The sequence below is a fragment of the Rhipicephalus microplus genome, chromosome 1, assembly GCF_043290135.1.
Source record: "Rhipicephalus microplus isolate Deutch F79 chromosome 1, USDA_Rmic, whole genome shotgun sequence".
In the NCBI taxonomy this organism is placed as follows: Eukaryota; Metazoa; Arthropoda; class Arachnida; order Ixodida; family Ixodidae; genus Rhipicephalus; species Rhipicephalus microplus.
This window is the reverse complement of record NC_134700.1, coordinates 232850425-232867188: the sequence shown is the minus strand read 5'-3', so window position 1 is coordinate 232867188 and position 16764 is coordinate 232850425. Positions and strand designations below refer to the sequence as shown.

At 41.8% G+C, this 16764-nt stretch overlaps 1 protein-coding gene across 2 annotated transcripts; it reads right to left on the bottom strand.

The window, feature by feature from the left end:
- Positions 1-6547: 6547 nt before the first annotated feature.
- LOC119159540 (serine hydrolase-like protein) lies at positions 6548-15775 on the bottom strand. 2 transcript variants are annotated; one of them, XM_037412341.2, is made up of 4 exons: positions 15463-15775; positions 12614-12711; positions 11067-11517; positions 6548-7875 (listed from the first exon to the last, which is right to left on the bottom strand). In XM_037412341.2, the coding sequence occupies exons 2-4, from the start codon at positions 12637-12639 to the stop codon at positions 7348-7350; spliced, it is 1005 nt and encodes a 334-aa protein (XP_037268238.2). In that variant the 5' UTR covers positions 12640-12711; positions 15463-15775; the 3' UTR covers positions 6548-7347. The 2 variants fall into 2 exon arrangements, with proteins under 2 accessions (XP_037268238.2, XP_037268237.2); XM_037412340.2 differs by having other exon boundaries at positions 15359-15647.
- Between the last annotated feature and the right edge of the window lie 989 nt (positions 15776-16764).

Genomic DNA, 16764 nt, shown 5'->3' with positions numbered 1-16764 from the left:
TGACCAATTCTAGCCACCATACAGCGCACTTTCAATGATGACGATGACAATAAACCGAGTGGTACCATAGAGAAAGAAAATTATTTCTCTATGGTGCTACCACAACGCCTCCTCTAGAAGATGCCTGCCGCATGAGAAAAAAAAAAAACGGCTGCCACAGCCTTTCTTTCCTTTATTTTAGAATGTTCTCGGTCGCTAGCGTCACCTGTGGCAGACGGTGCAACAACGCAACACTTTGCATAGCCTCCGAAATAGCGGTGTACAGTTGCAGGTCTTGAACAACTCTCGACTGACGCGCCCCTATGGGCCGCCGGTGAAAAACGCTTAGCTGATACCATGGAGTCCGTCGTCGTGATAATAGATAAATGGATGGATATGGCTGTACCCTTTAGATTGGGCGGTGGCTAGCGCCATCAAGACTTAATACTTAATGAACCAAAAATTATATTTACTTTTTTTTCTTTAAACAGTGAGTTTGAGGATTCGTACTTTGCAGTGAAGAGTTCAATTTTCACTCGTGCCTTGACTTTAGCCACCAATCAGATAACCTCCTTCTAGTTAAGTCTACCCGCTTAAAGTCTATTTTGCCCTCCCGGTCCCTGAAACCCCAGTGCTTTGAAAAACTCTGCGCCATCATCCTAAACTATAGGGTGATGCCCTTTACAGAACATTATCAAGTGTTCGGCAGTTTATTCTTCCTCTCCACACGCACTGCATACTGTGTCTACCCCTTCGTATTTGGCCTGATATGTCTTGGTTCGCAGTACTCCCGTCCTGGCCTCAAACAGTAGAGAACTACCCCGAGTATTATCAAGCCCAAACTCCATAAGCGCGAAAATGCACGCGACAGCGACGAGCGACGCTATGAGCGACGAAACATGGCGTTCGCGCGACGTGTCGCGGGGTAGTTTTCGCGCGATCGCTCGGTTCTCCAGATTTGGAAACCGTCGCTCATCGCCCGGAAGTGCTGGGCTCAAGCAGCCAATAGCGAAATACCGGAAAAGACGAAGACTACATAGGTGCACGTGACCCTGCCCGAGTCACGTATGCGCAACAAGAAATAACGCAATGTTTATTACGCATGCGCATATAAAAAATGCTGCAAGGCAATAATAAACACTTTTTGTTTCATTACACAACAATATATCTTATTTTTAAATTGGGAACCGCTCGGTACGCGGTTTTCTTGGTGCGAGTTGACGGCCTCATGCCAGCAACAGTGGAATTCGCTCGCCGAAGCCGTCGCGTGAATGAGGTTTGCCTGCGCTAGCGACTGATCGCGCGACGCCGGTCTACGTCGCGTCGCTCGTCGCTGTCGCGTGCATTTTCGCGCTTATGGAGTTTGGGCTTCATAGATCCTTTCCTTGGCAATTTCCTGCTTAAATGTTCGATAGATCTCTAGTGCGGACTTCTTAGGGCCAAACCACATAAGCGCGAAAATGCACGCGACAGCGACGAGCGACGCTATGAGCGACGAAACAGGGCGTTCGCGCGACGTGTCGCGTGCTCGTTCTCGCGCAATCGCTCGGTTCTCCAGATTTGGAAACCGTCGCTCATCGCCCGGAAGTGCTGGACTCAGGCAGCCAATAGAAAAAAACCGAAAAAGGATATACATCAGTGACGTACTGCCGGTTGTTTTCACGTGCTTTTCTGTCACAACCAAGGAACTCGCCAAGGATCCACTGCACGTGAACCTGCCCAAGTCACGCGGGTGCAACAAAAAATAACGCAATGTTTATTACGTATGTGCATATAAAAAAGTGCTGCAAGGCAATAATAAACACTTTCCGTTTTATTACACAACAATTTATTGAATTTTTAAATTGGAAACCGCTCGCTACGCGGTTTTCTTGGTGCGAGTTGACAGCCTCATGCCAGCAACAGTGGAATTCGCTCGCCGAAGCCGTCGCGTGAATGAGGTTTGCCCATAGAGAAACTTCTTTCTCTATGGTTTGCCTGCGCTAGCGACTGATCGCGCGAAGACGATCTACGTCGCGTCGCTCGTCGCTGTCGCGTGCATTTTTGCGCTTATGTGGTTTGGGCTTTAATCATGCCCATTCTCCACATGTCAGTCTCCGTTTCCTTCACTTCACCGTTTCCAACCGATAGTTCTTTTTGGTTTGGCCACCTGCTGTTTTCTAAGTATTTACCAGTAAATTTCCTGGTTCGCTTCCTCCGTTTTGTATTGATATTCTTCATGTACAAGTAGCTGAAAACCTTCCTAGTCCAACGCTCCTCCCCCATTTCTCTCAATCGCTTCTCAAATTTTATCTTGCTGCTAGCTTCCCTGCCCTCAAATGATGTGCATCCCATATCACCTTGTACTCCCTGACTTGGTGCATTCCCGTGAGCTCCTAAAGCAAGCCTACCTATTCCACGTTGCTTAATTTCTAATCTTGCTTGAACTTCTGATCTCATGCACAAGACCGCATTGCCGAACGTCAGCCCAGGAACCATGACCCCTTTCCATATTCCTCTCGCAACATCATGCCTATTGTAATTCCACAGTGCCCTATTTTTCATCACTGCTGCATTCCTGTTACCTTTAGTCGTCACGTATATTTCGTGTTCCCTCAGGTACTCCGTTCCATTGCTTATCCATACGCCCAGATATTTGTATTTGTCTGTTATCTCTAGCGTGACCTCCTGTATTCTAAGCTCACTACCTTCGTTGTCATTGAAAATCATGACTGTTGCTTTTTACTTACTAAATCTAAAATCTAACCTATTTCCCTCATTACCGCAGATGTCCATCAATCTCTGCAAATCTTCCTTGTTGTTGGCCATTAGCACTATATCATCTGCGTACATTAATGCTGGTAGTGCCTGATCAATAAGTTTTTCTTGTTTGACTAAAGAGAGGTTGAAGCCCAGTCCACTTCCCTCTAATTTGGCCTCTAATCCTTGTAGGTACATCATGAATAATAAGGGTGACAGGGGTCACCCCTGCCTAAGCCCCCGTTTCACCTCTGCAGGCTTGGATACCTGTTTTTCCCACTTTATAACTGCCTTGTTACCTTTATAGATATCCTTTAAAAGATTAGTGACTACATGTGCCACGCCTAGTGTGTCCTGTATTCTCCACAATTCCTCTTGAACCACGCTATCGTACGCTCCCTAGATATCCAAAAATGCTAGCCACAGGGGCCTGTGTTCCTTTTCTGCTATTTCAATACACTGCGTCAGTGAGAACAGATTGTCTTCCAACCTCCTGTGTTTCCAAAACCCATTCTGCAGTTCCCCCAGCACCCCTCATCCTCTATCCATGCCTGTAGTCTTTCTTTTATAATCTGCATCGCCAGCCTGTAGACCACTGATGTCACCGTTATAGGACGGTAGTTGTTTATGTCAGCTTTGTCCCCCTTTCTTTTATAGATCATGCTCATCCTGCTAAGTTTCCATACATTGGGAACTTCACCATCGATTATTATTTTGCTCACTGCCTTTCTCAAAGCCTGCATAGACTTCGGACCTAATGTCTTTATCAGCATAATTGAAATGCCATCTGGGCCTGCTGATGTACTACTAGGAACCTTTTTCTCAGCCCTTTCCCACTCTCGTTGTGAAAACGGAGCCATTGCACCACTTGATTCGTCCTTGTCCACTGTCGCACATAAAGTACTTCTTTGTTGAAATTTTTCTGTCATCCATGTTCTTATATATTCAATAGCTTCGTCCCCTTCTAGCCTAGCACCTTGGGCTGTAGTTATAAAACTCTGCTCCAGGCTCGTCTCATTTCTTAGGGAGTTTAGATGGTTCCAAAATTTTGCAGCTGCCTTTCTATCTTTTTTATGTACTTCTGCCAGCCACTGAGCTCCCTTTCTTCTAATCTTTTCATTGATCAGAAGGGATGCATTCCTTCTACAGCTTAGAAAGGTTTCCCATTTTCTTTCAACATCATCTGTCGGTTCACCCCGCTGCTTAGCATGTCTGTGTTCCCTAGAGGCTTCCTGACGTTTTGCTATGGCTCTCTTAACTTCCTCATCCCAGCAACTTTTGGGTTTGTGTCTTCTTTTCCGGGGTGACTTTTCTTCTTTTCCGGGGTGAGCGCCTGCTCAAAACTGAAGGCAGGCCAACTCCGCCGGGAGCGCGAGCCATTTCCCAGGCATTGTTTAGAGGAGGCGTTGGCTACCATAACGCAGGAAGGAAACAGTTTCCATTGTGCTACCGATGCTCAGTGCAGCTGAATTTACCGATTTCCTTTTGATAAAAAGGAGCGTTAGTGATCAACCCACTTTTCGATAGCAATCAAGTCCAATTGAAATCTATCACCACGATAGAAAACAACCTTGACCTGAAGAAAAACGTCACCACATACACCACTTTGAGGGTGATTGCGTTGGGTGCGATACGCTGCCGAAAGTAAAGGACCGGACGTGGTCGTAGCCAACAACCCCTTTGTAGTGCAATAATAGTCGTAGCTTCTCCTTGGGAGCAGGCTGGGCTTTCACGTAGTGTCTGGCGCTTTGAGTAGATTTCAGGTTCACTTAATTTTTATAAATGTTGCCCGTCCATTGAGGTCAGTCATTGTTGTGTCCTTCCTCCATGATCACTGGTACACACACACACGTACACAGATATATATATATATATATATATATATATATATATATATATATATATATATATATATATATATATATATATATATATATATATATATATATATATATATACACACAAGGGAAGGAAGTGCATACCTAAGGGCTCGTTTTTCCGTGTTTTGACACAATAGTAATGAGGTCTAACAGACAATAATGCCAAGGAATGCATAGGGAAAGTTATTAGAACCAATGTAATGTAAATATGAAGAAAAGTGAGTGAGAAAATAACCTGCCGTGTATATATATATATATATATATATATATATATATATATATATATATAAGGGAAAGAAGTGTATACCTAAGGGCTCGTTTTTCAGTGTTTTAGCACAATATTAATGAGATATAACAGACAGTAATGCCAATGGATGTACAGGGGAAGTTATTAAAATCAATGGAATGTAAATAAGAAGAAAGAAAAGTGGATGAAAAAATTACCAACTGTGATATATATATATATATATATATATATTGGCTCTGCGTCTTTAATTACTTTCTTCCTGGACATTTTTCACCCACTTACAGCAACTAATATGTTGTCCACGACGTCGATGTCAATTAGTAACCCAAACTGCATGCACTCTCTTGCACACAACGCCCGCTGTTTGGCACCATAGCCGTCATCTATAACAAAAACACCGTTTTCATATATTTTCAGTCTGATGAGTAACTTGTCTGCCAATTTTCTCAGACTGCTTTTGTTCTAGCAATCACCAGACTGTTCCGTGAAAGGGAACAGTCCAACAATGGCACATACTAAGATACTTTCGGTTAGCAAATTATTTTCAACTCTTTTTCTTAATTCACTTAACTGCAAACGGTCGACCTTATCTCAACCAAATGAACTCGAGGCTTCCATGCTTCAGGAATGGCGAGAAAATGTGTCTCTTGATTGGTGCTCTTCCCATGCTGCATAGACTAAATTTTGCTTTGATCACAAGAGTCCATGCACAGAACTATAGTGAAAAGAACAGGCCACTTCAACAAGGATTGAGTGCTCACAACACCTAGTACAATAACTGATATGTGGCGTTTAACGTCCCGAAACCACCATATGATTATGAGAGATGCCGTAGTGGAGGGCTCCGGAAATTTCGACCACCTGGCGTTCTTTAACGTGCACCCAAATTTGAGCACACGGGCCGACAGCATTTTCGCCTCCATCGAAAATGCAGCCACCGCAGCCGGGATTGGATACCGCGACCTGCAGGTCAGCAGCCGAGTACCTTAGCTACAAGACCACCACGACGGGGCAACACGTAGTACAAAGTTGGGGTACCTCTCTCCCCAGTAAAGAAAGCGGTGGGTGCACAGTGGCACTATTGAAGGAACCTATTACCTCCTGCACTGGAGATTATAGACATGGACCAATAAAGCAACAGAACCACAAAAAGACATGCCACACAGAAATAATAGAGGTTACAAAAATCTCTCTTCTTTTTTCAAGGTTCCATTTATTAATTTATGAGAAAATCTCAACATATACACATCACATCACAGACTGAAATATGTTATCAAAATCTTTGTAACTCAACATTACAAATCTTATCAAATTTATTTCCCATAGTAAGTGATGTTAGATGCCATCGAGACACCGACCCTGTCACTGGCAACTTCTGGTGACATAATGAGTGCATTAACAACATAAAGCAAAATCTTTGTAACTCAATATTACAAATTTTATCAAATTTGTTTCCCATAGTAAATGATGTTAGGTGCCATCGAGACACTAACCGAGTCACTGACAATTTCTTGTGACACTATGAGTGAATTAACAATATAAAGATAGATAATTTACTCATTCTCTTAGTTCACCTACACATTCGTTTATATTTCAAAGAATACCAAGAAAGAATCTTGAGCATGGGAAACTATGACTTCCCTTGCTTCCCACTTTGCCTATATTTTAACCCTCGTGTTCTAGAACGTCCCTTCACTCAATGCTTCACCTTGACTCGAGAAAGTTGATGGGGGCACCACCTATAGGCAGAGCAAGTCCCTGCATATCAGAGATAATCTGCAACATTTATTGATAAGTAGAGCGCCGTTTGTACTCGATCAGCGGCGCAATGCTCAACTCTGTCAAGTAAAGGACGAAATTCGAGTTGAGAATTTGTGAATACGGGAGTAATACACTTTGTCACGTACAAATGAGAAAGCCCTTGAGTTTCGGAAACATTCTTAGTCAGTCAATGCGCATTCTGTGAAAATGCCCAGAAGGTCCACCTTGACGATTAGTTAGATGAAGCTTCTCGAAACTCTAAAAATGGAAAGACATGTTTTTTCTGTAGTAAAGTCACACAAACCCCATGTTTATAAAAGCAGAAAAATGACTATTTTGTGCAAGCATAATGGATGAAAAACACTCGAAGAAAAGATGCACAAAAAAGGTAACGATACAAAAGTTAAAGCAAGAGTGATATAAATATCTCCTACCAAATAAAAGTTAGCTAGTCACACTCATGCTAGATAAGTGCATCTCACCTGTTAGCTTTTGTTTCATATAAGGAACTTTCGAACTTATAGTGAAATTCTGAGATTCCATGAATATCAAATGCCCTTACACAGTCAGCAAAAAAACTGCAGCAAACATAACACAGCCACCTTGAAGCTACAAATAACATTGTTCTCAATGTGTAGCATTCGTAAAAAAAAAATGCTTCAACACAGAGAAAAAAATGATCACCTTCACAGCCTGGCAAAAAAGAAAAAAAAAAACAAGGTCATTGTATTACTTTTCACATCAGTGTGGATCTAAAAAGGGGCGTATGTGACTAGCGACCACATCTGGATAAGTCATGTGCACATGGTGATTGCCCTCTATCTGAACAACCTGAAACTTGCGGCAGCTTTGTGCACAGGCATCAGCTAGTATCTTGTGCTTTGCAGATGTATATCCGAAGCCAGGAACAGCCATCAGTACCAGCAGGTTGTTAGTGTAGCCAGTGTAGTATTTCTTCAGAGCACTACTGTCAATCCGAATCCACTGGATGTGCCTGAGGCGGGCGTCCTTGGTCATGACGTAACGACCGTCCTCAGCAAGCTTGCAACCGCGTTTCATCAATGTTCTAATATTGTCAGGAAGGTAGCCCGGAACTAAGCTACGCCGGTAAAGCTTTATCACTTCATCCTCCGTGTAAGAAGGTGGCTTGCCGAGATCCTTATGATCAAACCGTATGTTGCCCTCAACCACTTCTCTTACGCTGCGCGATAATTTGCTAGGTTGGTCGAACATAGGTGCCAAGGCATCAATCATCACCAAGTTTTGCACCTGCAAAATATAATAGTGAGGGACGGTTGTAGAAATCCATTCTAAAAGGTATTGGAAGCAAATAGCTCCCATATGAGACTGCCTACAACCCACTTTCTGCAAAAATTTTGCTATGAAAAATGGACTAGCTACGGATGTGATGTGTTCAGAACACCTAAAAGGCTCAGTGAGAGAAGAGAAAGGATGATGACAGTGGCAAAAGCTGTGATGGCATTGTGCTGAGGGCATTCACTGAGCTGTTGATCTCAAAACACATCTTTGTTATTCGATGGTGGCATATACAAGAAGTGAATGTTGCACCACTGATCAGCAGCTGAGACTGACTAAAGCACACAGTCTTAAAATTTTTCAATATCATGCATAATCATGCCAGTTACACAATGTTTAACAAGCTTTTTCTTCTAATCTAAATCAGTTTGCTATGTTGGTGTACTTAACTATGCTCTAAAATTGTGGGCTGTTAGCCTAAGTGTAAAGCATACGGTACTTAAACCTTGTTGGCTTAATGCAGTAAAATGTGGTGGAAGAGCCATGAGTGGAGCAATGAGCCGCAAATTGAACTATAAGTGATCGCATACAAAAGGGTGCTTCTGCAAGCAGCAGCAGCAGAAGCTCATTGGCACGTTCCCCTTTGTTACATTTTCCCCCACCTCTGTATATTGTGGATCACCGATATAGCTGTGTGTATTAGTTTCCACTTTGTTGTGTACACATATCTACTACAAATATATTTTATGCTGCTGGGTTATATGTTTAGCATGTGACTCACAGTCATTGACTGAATAAGCTTTAAAGGGACCGACAACCGACTTTTTATGGCGCTTGTTTTTTTCTTTAATGCAATGGAAAGCTTGCTGATAAAAGTGTCGAACCACAGATTGGTAGTGTGGAAAATGCTGCTGCGAAAGTCAGCTTGTGCTGTGGATATTTGAGCGCTTCGATAATTGGAACGTATATTACTGTATTCAAATTCATTTCAATTCAAATTTAAATTGTTGAAAATTTGCAGTACCCAAAATTAACTAATTGGTGTATATTAATCTACATGTAACTCTTTTAAAAGATGGTTTCACTGCATTAGAGGGATTACAAGCCGTAAAAGCACCTATCCAAGAAAAATCCAAACTGCAGTGTAGCCCCATTTCAAGGTTAAATGAACAGATTACCATAACACCGATTCATCACTTTTAATGTTTAGAAGCTTGTTATGTTGGCTTATTTGCTTTAAGCATAGTAAATTTTAAAATGTAGCATACTTTACAGGTTATCGCTTGCATGTTATCGAAAGTCAAATCCTGTTACTATTCAACGTTGCTTCCACTTCCTGTGAACCAAAAGAAATGGCATTTGCACATGCCGCACTTCAATTACAAAGAAATATACAAGGTGTCCCAACTTTAGCCGGAGCTTAAAAATATGCCGGTACACGTAATTATGATGGGACTGAACGTATGTTGCTCACCGACCATTGGCTGGAGTTAGTCAGACTATTTTTTGTGTTCTCAGATATTGTTTAATTAGACCTGTTTATTTAACTAACTTTTGAAGGAACGAAGATGGATAAAAATTTTAATGAGAAAGTTGCACATCGGTTTGCAAAACGTCCGATTAGACAGTTTTGAACTTTATATCTGTTAGGTATTAGTGTTTTTCTGCTAATTACAAATGCCCACAAAATACAAAAAAAATACCTCGTGACAAACCCGCTCCCGCTTCAGGGCGCACTATGATTCTAGTGCTCCCTAACGTCCCGCGTACGAACGACACGCTTTCCTCGCACTCGTTCATGACAGCGATAAGCAATCACAGCGGTTATCGTTTTTGAGGCCGATAGCAAAACGTATTCATTGTAAAGCCACCATCATCGTTGTGGCCCTGCCGAAACAGCACAATGGGGCAAATGCTATGCTTGTTTGTATATGGAACGTTAGCATTATAATCATTGTGCGCACTGGTGCATGAGCGAGTTTGTCACGTGGTATTTTTTCTATTTCGAGGGCATTTGTAATTAGCAGAAAAACACTACTATTGATAGATATAAAGTTCAAAACTGTTTAATCAGACGTTTTGCAAACCGATCTGCAACTTTCTCATTGAAATTTTCATCCATATTCGTTTCTTGAAAAGTTAGTTATTTAAACAGATCTAGTTAAACAATATTTGAGAACACAAAAAATAGTCCGACTAACTTTAGGCAACGGTGAGCAACATGCATTTGGTCGCATCGTAACTGCGTGTGTTGGCATATTTCTAAACTCTGGCTATAGTTACCTGGGACACCCTGTATATCAAGCAGATTAGTAGGGTCATCATAAATATGCTTAACTTTTTTCAATAATATATGGTATTGTACTATTCGAATTCAATTTGACCTTAATATTTACTATTAGCACAAGCCTACGTAAAAGAGTCATCGTCAGAATTTTAAGATCTATGGCAAATGTGAAGACGTACACAAAGCACATGCTATAAACGGTGGGCAGTCAGCACGGCAGTGGTTCGTGTTTGCGTGCTGCAGTTTGATGCACATGCTTGCATTTCGCGGACATACACCTCGGCTCAACATGTTCCACTTGTTGCCACGGATGCAGCATCGCTTGGAAGAGTCAACTCCTTTTATCTAATAAGCAGCATAGAACAGAACGAAAGTGGGTAATATCACACGCATTAATTTTGAATCCTCATTCTGGTGCACATGAAAGCACCCGATAACCGACAACAAAGTGAACAACTTCATAATACCCCTTCGAAGCTTTTCCACTTGGCTAAGCCACGTAGTACCTTTTTGTGACTTTTAAGTGCAACCTCAATATAAATATTCTATTCAAGACAATGCTTGAATCGGTCACTACGATTCAATCTTTTAATTTTCACCAGGACCTAAATACACATTCTTGCCAGTTGTCAGTCCCCTCAACAAAGTAGTCGTTATAAAATAGTAAAGATTTTCAAGCTTGAGATGAAAATGCTGACGTGAGACCTTGACCTAGGCTCAAACTGGCGCATATATGCTAAAACTTTATCATTTATTTTTTATCATTTATTTATTTTTATCATACGACCGTTGCACTGACAAAACCTTTTAGTTCTACAGAAAACGTAAGCACACGAACCAACACCTTTTCTTATGTAGCCATTAAATGGCATTACCATAGTTTCCCTTAATAAAATGGGACCTTTATTATACTCACCCTCTCAGGAAAAAGGTTACTGTAATGCAAGCCCGCTTGACCGCCTATGCTGTGCCCAATTATGGAGCATTGATTCCAGCCAAGATAGTCTATTGTGTATGCGATGTCGAACCAAAACTGCAATGAAGTATATGGTATTCCATTGGGCAAGTGTGAAGACAGGCCATGGCCCGTTAAATCTGGGGCCACAATGTGCCACCGAGGGTCAAGCCATGGCACAAGGGGGTCAAAGCCTCCAGCGTTGTCCAAGTAACCATGGATCATGAGAACACGTCGGCTTGGGTCCTCGGCCGATGTGGGCAGCCACTGCTTGGCAGCCAGGTGCCCATGCGGAACGGGGATCTGCAACTCTCGAACCTCGCGTTCCACAACTGAGGCCTCACTGGTGGTCGTGCGGCACTGAGTATTAAGCAGGGACCTGAGGGCCAGCCACCTCAGTTGCCTTGCAGAACTGCAAAAGGTGCGGGCATATCGTTGTTAATAAAGATTCCATCAGAGGGGCTAGTCGACGTGACACTGATTTCTTTCTTGCAACGTACTATTTGAAAGAAGGACCAAAGTGAAACGATACAAGCATGTGTGCCCATGTTTGTGCCGCTTCACTTATGCCATTCTTCATGTAAACAGGTAAAAAGTACATTGGCAAAAATAGAATGCTGTCATTGCTATATACTACTAACAACCATAGGTAGGCAAACTCACACAAGTCAACTCAGACTCAGATCGAGTCGTAAGCCTGAGCGAGTCCGGGTGAGTAATATTTTTTTAGTGTGAGTCCGAGTGAGTCCAAAGTGCAACATTTATTTCCTGAGTGAGTTCCACTTTCTTTGGCAGACCTAAGATTACAACTGACTAATATGAATACAACTAAGCCTATCAAGCTTCAACTAGCTTACTTATAATACAGCCCTGATCATCTGTGCTTAATTGTTTCCCATTCCTGTATGGGCTTTGAAGCACTGAACTATGTACAGGTATGCCATTTCAACTAGAACCAGCACAAAACTCAAGTATGATTGGTGTTTCATTAGTATCTGAAGGATAGCACCACACAAAACAAACTGTGGTGTAATTAGCGAGGTCAAATGCTCTTGTTGCTTTCATGATCACTTTCTTCAAAACAATTGTTGGGGTTTAACGTCCTAAAACCACTATATGTATTACCTTAGCGACTGAGCCATCGTGGCAGGCATAATTATGATTGTGTAGGTGCAATATATAGTTCTACGTTACCCAAGAGAAAGCACTAGATGATACATGAGAAAGCCAAGAAATAGGTGCTAGAGAATGTTTATCAGCAGTTTGACATAGAAGCACAGTTTACCTATTGTTGCTATTAGTAATGCAGAAGGGAGACCAGGGCCAGTTAGTTAGGATTCATGTTTAATTAAACAGTGTAGAACATGAGACACAGCGGAGAGTATACTTGTGCGGTTTAACCTTTATGTAATGTTCTGCACTGCTTAAAAATGTACTTAGAAACGCTTGACACTGCTCACAACCCCAGAAAAATTGCAGGACAAGAAAAGCGCAAAGTATACACTCACCTTGAAACAGCCGTTATTCGAAACATGCTGAAAAGCAGCAAGGATCTTGCTACAGAGTGACTTTTTTAAAGTGAGGCCTGCATAGCACGAACAAAGCACTGTAAAAGAAAGGAGTGACCAAATTGAAACAAATGAGCACTTGTTAGCAAATGCAAGACACTTGAAAATATATCTAAGAAACATTGTTCACAAACCTGAAAATAAAGAATTATCAATCCTATGGTAGATCTACATGCTTGCATTTGAAAACAACATCTGAAAGTATGCACAATTAAAGCTGAAATGGTTACAAATGTGTAAAGCTATACATATCATGAACAGGATGACACCAGAAGTGCACAAAATGTGAATTCAATCTTAAAAGTAGAGAAAAAAATATGTGGCACTACATTAGAAGCTTACTTCCTTACCACATTTCGCAAATTGCTTCATCAGCTAGCAGTACATGGGAATGACACAGTTAGGAAGTGAAAATATCTGCCGATCCGAAATTGTTTGTTATCAAAGTCCTAGATTGGATAGCTTCATTACTGGTTTCATGTTAGCCAGATTGCAGGGAATCAACATATGAAAGTCCATGTAGTCAACACACCTGAATAAGTTAATTTACAGGTAGATGTGTGTGAATATTCAAACTTTGAAATTTGAATAATCTTTACAATTTCATCCATACTTAATTTGTGAATTCACTAGTCTATACCAAGAATTTTCTGTTGAAATAACGTGCAAATATAGCAAGACTTGCAGCATAGAAAGATTGTTGCAAATGCAGACTTCAAAATGATTCTGCTGCAGAAAACTAGAATTTTCGCACAGATGCTGGCACCAATTTCTCGGCAAATGAGTGAATAAGGCCATTACTGTGAGATTGTTTTATCCAATATGCATGATTGCTTCATCAGTTCTGATTATGTTGTCTGGATTTGGGCGAAGCATTTTACTGCTTCGACAATCTTATTGCAACTGAATTTATTTAAAATATTGATTGATTGATATGTGGGGTTTAACATCCCAAAACCACCATATGAATATGATAGATGCCGCAGTGGAGGCCTCCGAAAATTTCGACCACCTTAGTTCTTTAACGTGCACCCAAATCTGAGCACACGGGCCTACAACATTTCGCCTCCATCGGAAATGCAGCCGCCGCAGCAGGGATTCGATCCCGCCACCTGCGGGTCAGCAGCCGAGTACCTTAGTTACTAGACCACCACAGCGGGGCTGTTTAAAATGTTGTGTGGGCATATAGTACTATATTCTTCAGTAAACATGACAGTCTACTATGTAGCATGTTATCACTCCCCTTAATCGTAAATGCTGGCCTGGCTCTATGCAACCTGTATTTAAATCTGTAAGACATTGCAAACATTTTTTAATTGATTCAATGTGCAAACTATGTGTTCTCAAAGACTCATATTCAATATCATAAGAAAATATTTGGTATTTAGACATCCCTCCTCTTATCTTACATAAGTCTCATTCAGCAGTCAGTTTACTCAGTGGCAAAATAAAATACGATGAAATTTGGCAGTCTATTACATTTTGTGATTGCTTTGGAGCATCTGGCAGGAATAGGGCATTGAAGATGTTCATGCAATGTTTGGAAGCGAGATATCATGGCATAACATGACCGATTTTGTTCACTACAAGCTTGATTCCTCTTGTCTAGAGCAATCATGGTCCACAACAGCAAATATCTGTTATAAAACTGTGCCGGATACTATATTTACAAAACAATTGCCAAGATAGACATGCAAACAAGAATTGAGCAGGCAGAATCACCGTTAAGCATGTGCAACGACACATTTATCGTAGTGAAGGTTTTTAGTGAAATTACAAATTTTATTCTCTTCATTCTTGCACAGGATTTACATTTTTTAAAAACATACTTCTCGTAGAAGCAAGGGTGGGAAAAACTGAAATGGAATAGGAATGGTTCCCCCCAAAGCTTGTGACTTTCTATGCAGATTTCACAATCAGCGCGCCCCGCCGCGGTGGTCTAGTGGCTAAGGTACTCGGCTGCTGACCCGCAGGGCGCGGGTTCGAATCCCGGTTGCGGCGGCTGCATTTCCGACGGAGGCGGAAATGTTGTAGGCCCGTGTGCTCAGATTTGGGTGCACGTTAAAGAACCCCAGGTGGTCTAAATTTCCGGAGCCCTCCACTACGGCGTCTCTCATAATCATATAGTGGTTTTGGGACGTTAAACCCCACATACCTACCTTCACAATCAGCGCAACGCCTATTGTGTAATCTTGAGAATTACTGAGCTTGACAATCTTGACATGGTTTGGTGGTCTTCAAACATAGTAACTTCAACACAGCCGCTGCTCTAAGAGCGGAAAGCCATTGCAACGCTGTCGTTGTAGTCAAGTAAATGCCATACAGGGCCCTAACTAGGGGGAAGTTGGAGGAGTTTTGAGCCCGCCTACCCTCAATTTTTTTCATGAATTAACTCTCATCGGGTGATAGTAAGGCATTCACACGCTTCCACGTCGATTTCACAGTTGCCAAAATCCGCCGTTCTACACACGAACACCACATCCCCGAAAAAAAAAAAATTCCTGGGTGCGTGCCCCGATGCCATACGTGCGGGACTTAACGCCACAAGCATTGTGTGTATTCATTTTTGCTTGGCTATTTTATTAAACGAAACAACCGTCATAGTATGTCACAGTCACAGTAAAAATAACAATACTGATTACACTAATTGGCAAAACAAGGCAAGCGGCCGAGCTGAATGATTACCATTGTTGAGACGGCGGTGATCCGAACAGACGGTGTCGCTTGCAGTGGGCGCGCTATCTCTGCCACTAAATTAAGTAAATTTTGCTCGAACGGCGTGTGCTTACCACGTATCAGCTGCCGCAAGTGACGCGCGTTGGTCTGTCAGCGACTGCTCGTATTAATTGGGCGTGCTGCACTGAGCTGGGAAACTCGCGCAAACGTTGCAGTACACTACATCTGAAGGAACGGTCTTGAGAGGGGGAAAAAATGTGCTGTGACGGAAGAGTGCATCGCCAGCCAAGAAAAAAAACGCGCCGACTCGCGCCTTTCGAAAGAATATCTGATAAGCAAAGCTGAGTGCGCTGCGCCGAGATTGGGGCATTAGATCTGCAGGCAAGCACTTCCATCTGCATACGCAGACATGATTAACGCACAAGCAGCAAGATTTGTTGTATCTTCGATGAGAACGCGTGCACATCGGGCTACGACCTCCTCTCGTGCATGCCTCGGATTACGTTTTCCTCCGTGCATCGGACAAACAAAACCGGCTACTTTTCGTTGTCGTGATGACGATACCAACTAAAGAATGTTTAAAAAATGGTAGATACGACGTAGAATTAAAAAAAAAAAATTGTTTTTTGTGTTGCAACAAGTTTTCTGTATAATTATTCGCTTAATAGTTACACCTCTGGAGACATTATCTGAACGGCACTTTACTTTTTTATTCATTTATTAATATTATTTGTGATCATACAAATTTATAATTATCTAGCAGACGGCTCTGGCATTACGTCTTCTGCTGGAAGAAAAACAGTTTTAGCGTTTGCAAACAACTTCTCCAGCTTCATGATGCTTAATATTCTTTTTTTCTTATCACGCTTTCCGGAACTAATAGAAAGATTGGCCTAGTACATTTTTTTTTTCTCCAGTCTCGTTTCTTGAAGAACTTGTTGTGACCGCCGCATGCCACTACGAAGGCAAAAGCGCAATTTTACATTTTGCAGTGCTTTCGGCTTCGCGGTCTTCATTCCAACGTTTTTCCGAACAAAAGTGTTGCATGGTTTAGTATTTGCATGATACATGCGACTTTCGTCGCAAGAAATCCGCATAAAAGAACTCTGACGTGCGTGGCTAAAAAGAGAACGAAATGTGCTGACCACCGCCGTTGGCCGCCATAACATAACTTAGTGCTGACATTAAAAACTGTACAATAAACTCTAATTGGTGTAAATCACAGTTGCCTCGAAAGATCACTACATGCACCTTCTCATGTTTTATCCTCCACTATTTGCAGTTAATACACTTGTCATGATAACATTTAATTTTTATTGGCAAGTGTTAATATGTGGTGTTTACTCATTAAACCTGTACATCATGACTGCTACACACACCCTAAATGAATTCAACAAATAGTGGATGATATACCC

Bases quoted from the DNA above. Each gene is read 5' to 3' on its own strand.
- LOC119159540 (XM_037412341.2), bottom strand. From the start codon at position 12,639: ATGTTTCGAATAACGGCTGTTTCAAG. The intron at 11,518-12,613 runs GTGAGTGTATAC...CACCTTTTGCAG, and splicing joins CGAATAACGGCTGTTTCAAG to TTCTGCAAGGCAACTGAGGT. The intron at 7,876-11,066 runs GTGAGTATAATA...TATATTTTGCAG, and splicing joins GTAACCTTTTTCCTGAGAGG to GTGCAAAACTTGGTGATGAT.